At 35.5% G+C, this 4,147-nt stretch overlaps 1 protein-coding gene across 1 annotated transcript; it reads left to right on the top strand.

The window, feature by feature from the left end:
• Window positions 1-1,472: 1,472 nt before the first annotated feature.
• TAAR9 (trace amine associated receptor 9) lies at window positions 1,473-2,519 on the top strand. The gene has a single exon (XM_036903655.2). The coding sequence runs from the start codon at window positions 1,473-1,475 to the stop codon at window positions 2,517-2,519; it is 1,047 nt and encodes a 348-aa protein (XP_036759550.1).
• The last annotated feature ends 1,628 nt before the right edge of the window (window positions 2,520-4,147 follow it).

Below are 4,147 nucleotides of genomic sequence, written 5' to 3'. Positions count from 1 at the left end.
ACCATTGGAGAGTAAGCTGAATACATGACAGCCCTGAAGCCCTAAATATTTCAGTAATTTAATGTTGACACAATACTTTGCCAACTACTATAAAAGTAAAAACGAATTGATTTAAAAGTCACAGACTAGGGAAGTCAAAATAACCATGGGTGTATACACACATACCACATCCACAGAGAAACATTTAAAATTTACAGACTAGTGAAATCTATTACCTGAAGAGTATAGAAACATAGATAAAAGATATGCACACATAGTGTGTATGCATACAGCTTTTCCTAGGATCCTGCACTTTAACAGAGGCCAGACCTATAGCATAGGATAAATGGCAATAAGTGTGTTCCATCTTTAGATCACAGATTAAGAATTAGATGCAAGATTGTATTTTTTCATGGTTAAATGAAGTAAAAATTAATTATTCACTATTGTTTCGTGAACTCTGTAAATTGTTTTAAGATTGTATGCCTTTGTATAAAAAAATCTCAAATACCTGAAGAAACCAACTTCATTTCTATTTGAACTTTGGATAATTTAACATGAATCTATTCTTTCCAGAATCACCTCTGCAGTGTACCCCAGGAGTTGCCTACTCCTCTATGGTAGGTATAAAACTATACTGTTTTTTAAGGTTGGGAGGTAAGAGGCTAGGTGAGTTACTGCTTATTTAATCAATCTTATTGATATTAGATTCCAGGCTAAAACTGGCTGTTAGCCTGGAAAATACTTATGCAATGATTATATTAGTATCAGTTTGTAAGAAGAGTTCTTCAAGACATCTAAATTGTCCATCCAAATCATGAGTGAATACAAAAGTTAAAAACCCCACAAACTGAAAATAAAAGTGATAGAAAATATGCATTACCCCAAAATGTTTAGCAAGCAATTATAAGTAAATGTTTCCTCAGTCTTCACTTTCTATACCATAGGGATTTTGAGGTCATAATTTGAAGGAGATGTAATTTATTTCTTCCTTCTTGAAAAAAATGAAGTATAGTTCATCATTACTGTTGAAATGGCCCCTCAGGGGAGATAACTTTGTAAATATAACTCAGCCTTTGGTAACCTAATTATTTCTTAACTCAGGTGGTTATAGGTGAGATTTCAAAAGATAAAGTAACACTAAAAAAACACAACGATTTTTCTAATGATTAGCCAAATACATTCTAATATATTTTTGGACTAAGTGTGTAGCCAGTCTTTTGTGCTAAATTTGACCAAAATTTTAACAGCTTTCTGCATCAAGTTCCCACTCTAAATATATTAAAAACTTGGGACTACTTTTTGGAAAGATCAAGAGGTTATGGTTAACATGCCAAAAAAATTAAAAAATTGGCTTAAAAAGTTACTAGCTCTAATTCTAACTAGAGATTTTTTTTTCCTCTCCCAGTAGCTTCTGAAATTGCCAACTCCTCCATTTGAAGTTGTTGAAATAGGGAATTTGAGAACTATAAGATAATTCAAACAAGAAGGCAATGGTGAACAATTTCTCCCAGGCTGAAGCTGCGCAGCTCTGCTATGAGAACGTGAATGGATCCTGCATTAAAATTCCGTACTCCCCGGGTCCTCGAGCAATTCTGTATGCAGTCCTTGGTCTGGGGGCCGTGCTGGCAGTGTTTGGAAACTTACTGGTTATTATTGCAATCCTCCACTTCAAACAGCTGCACACACCTACAAACTTCCTGATCGCCTCTCTGGCCTGCGCTGACTTCTTGGTGGGCGTGACCGTGATGCCCTTCAGCACGGTGAGGTCTGTGGAGAGCTGCTGGTACTTTGGGGAGAGTTACTGTAAATTTCATACATGTTTCGATACTTCCTTCTGTTTCGCTTCTCTGTTTCATTTATGCTGTATCTCTATTGATAGATATATCGCCGTGACTGATCCTCTGACCTATCCAACCAAGTTTACTGTGTCGGTGTCAGGAATATGCATTATTCTGTCTTGGTTCTTCTCTGTCACGTACAGTTTTTCGATCTTTTACACCGGGGCCAACGAAGAAGGGATCGAGGAATTAGTAGTTGCTCTCACCTGTGTAGGAGGCTGTCAGGCGCCGTTGAATCAAAACTGGGTTTTACTTTGTTTTCTTCTGTTCTTTATCCCCACCGTTGCCATGGTGTTTTTATATGGTAAGATATTTTTGGTGGCTAAACATCAGGCTAGAAAGATAGAGAGCACAGCCAGCCAAGCTCAGGCCTCTTCAGACAGCTACAAGGAAAGAGTAGCAAAGAGAGAGAGAAAAGCTGCTAAAACGCTGGGTATTGCTATGGCGGCGTTTCTCGTATCTTGGCTGCCGTACATTGTTGATGCCGTGATTGATGCTTACATGAATTTTATAACTCCTCCTTATGTTTATGAGATTTTAGTGTGGTGTGTTTATTATAATTCAGCGATGAACCCCCTGATATATGCTTTCTTTTACCCATGGTTTCGGAAGGCAATAAAACTTATAGTAAGTGGGAAAGTCTTAAGGAGTGGTTCCTCAACAGTTAACTTATATTCTGAGGAAGCAGGCATAGATTGACAAGATGACTGCAGGGATTTCAAAACAAACATGGAGTTAAGGTCAAGTGCAAAACTGAACACTTGGATCTAGAGAGTGAAGTGTCACCATTTGCCAAGTAGGAGGATATTACATTTAACAGCTGTCCTAAGGCATTTGTCATCTTCATGTATGTTGGTATTTTACAAAATTTAGTGAAGGATGAGTCAGATTTGCTGATTACTTCCCATCGAATATTACACTATGGTTTTCTGATTTGTACAGCAATTTCTAATACCTTCTCTGAATGTCTTACTTGTTTCTTGAAATAATTTGAAGTTTTGCAGGTTATCTTATACTTGTTAACAATGTCCCATTTTCCAAAATACATAGAGGACATAAAAGCTCCTGCCTAACTTGTCAGTTAGATTCTTTGGGGACAAAAATCTTCTCTCAAGTATATTTTGTTTGTGAACTAATTACAAGATTACAGATTCCTGAAACTTTTTAAATCTAAAATGATTTTATAGAGAATTGGGCTGTAGGACTTACTAGTAATTGGAGATGGTCTGAAAAACACTGTAACTCTTGAGTGTTCTGAACCCCAGCAATGCTGCTTCTCCACTTTACAGAGACTGTCTTCGCAAAGACCGTGTGTGGTGATTATGTGATTCTCATTATACCTTACCTTTGGAGAATTCATTGTGCTCAAATAAGCATGTGGACAAAAGATCACTGTCATTTTTTAGTTCTTTGAAGAAAAATAATTTTATAATAAAGCTAATTCAAATGAACTTTTTTCACTTTTGAGTACAAAGAAGTACCAGACACTGTATTGGAAATATAAAGCTGAATGACCTAAATATAACCAAGTGTAAACTTACACTGACACTCACAGATAATTAAGAAAATCATTTGGGAGACTTAAAATATACATACTATTCTGCTTACTTGCATAGCTTGAGGATGATCTTTAGATGAACTGATTGCAGAAATACCATCCAATGAAGTTTTAGAGCTCTTATTCATATTAGTAAATGGACATTACACTTCAGATTTACTCTTCTTTGTTTATTTTTCTATACTCCTTGTAGCTCTTCATAAAGGAAGTCTTTTTGACTAAAAGAAATACCTGGTTATTTTCTCCAGACGAACTAGGCCATTAATTACTAGAGCACCTCTCCTCTCTTGTACATCTCATTTATTTACATAAATAACTATTAATGTCTTGGCTAGCTGCCTACCACATTGCTGCAGAATTATAGATATAGTTCAATATGACAAATTAAAAATTTAACTCTGTAAGACTGTCTGCAAAGTAAAAGCTGATCTTGAAATATGTTGCTGAGTTTCATTTCTTAATCCTGCTAAGATTTGGTACCCCAATTGTCCGCAGAATTTTATAAGGATGTTTTTTGAAACACTTTGAGAGAATGCAGAACTGTTGCAAAAATTAATGAATCCACTTATGCCCCAGTTTGTAGATTATATAAATACTATGTCTCTCATAGATACGTACTATTATTTAAAATGCATGTTTATTTTTTATTAATAAAATACAACTTTATTTAAAAGCGTTACTGAATTCATAATAGCTTTTGTCCACATGAATTTTTCTCAATCAGTTGATACTAAAAGTACAACTGCTACATTGTGTGGAGCTATGTGTA

Source organism: Manis pentadactyla, chromosome 12 (assembly GCF_030020395.1).
Source record: "Manis pentadactyla isolate mManPen7 chromosome 12, mManPen7.hap1, whole genome shotgun sequence".
Classification (NCBI taxonomy): Eukaryota; Metazoa; Chordata; class Mammalia; order Pholidota; family Manidae; genus Manis; species Manis pentadactyla.
Note: the sequence above shows the minus strand (reverse complement) of the source record. Positions and strands in the feature narration are given on the sequence as shown.

What these genes read in the sequence shown, in the direction of transcription:
- TAAR9 (XM_036903655.2), top strand. Translation starts at nt 1,473, where the DNA reads ATGGTGAACAATTTCTCCCAGGCTGAAGCTGCGCAGCTCTGCTATGAG.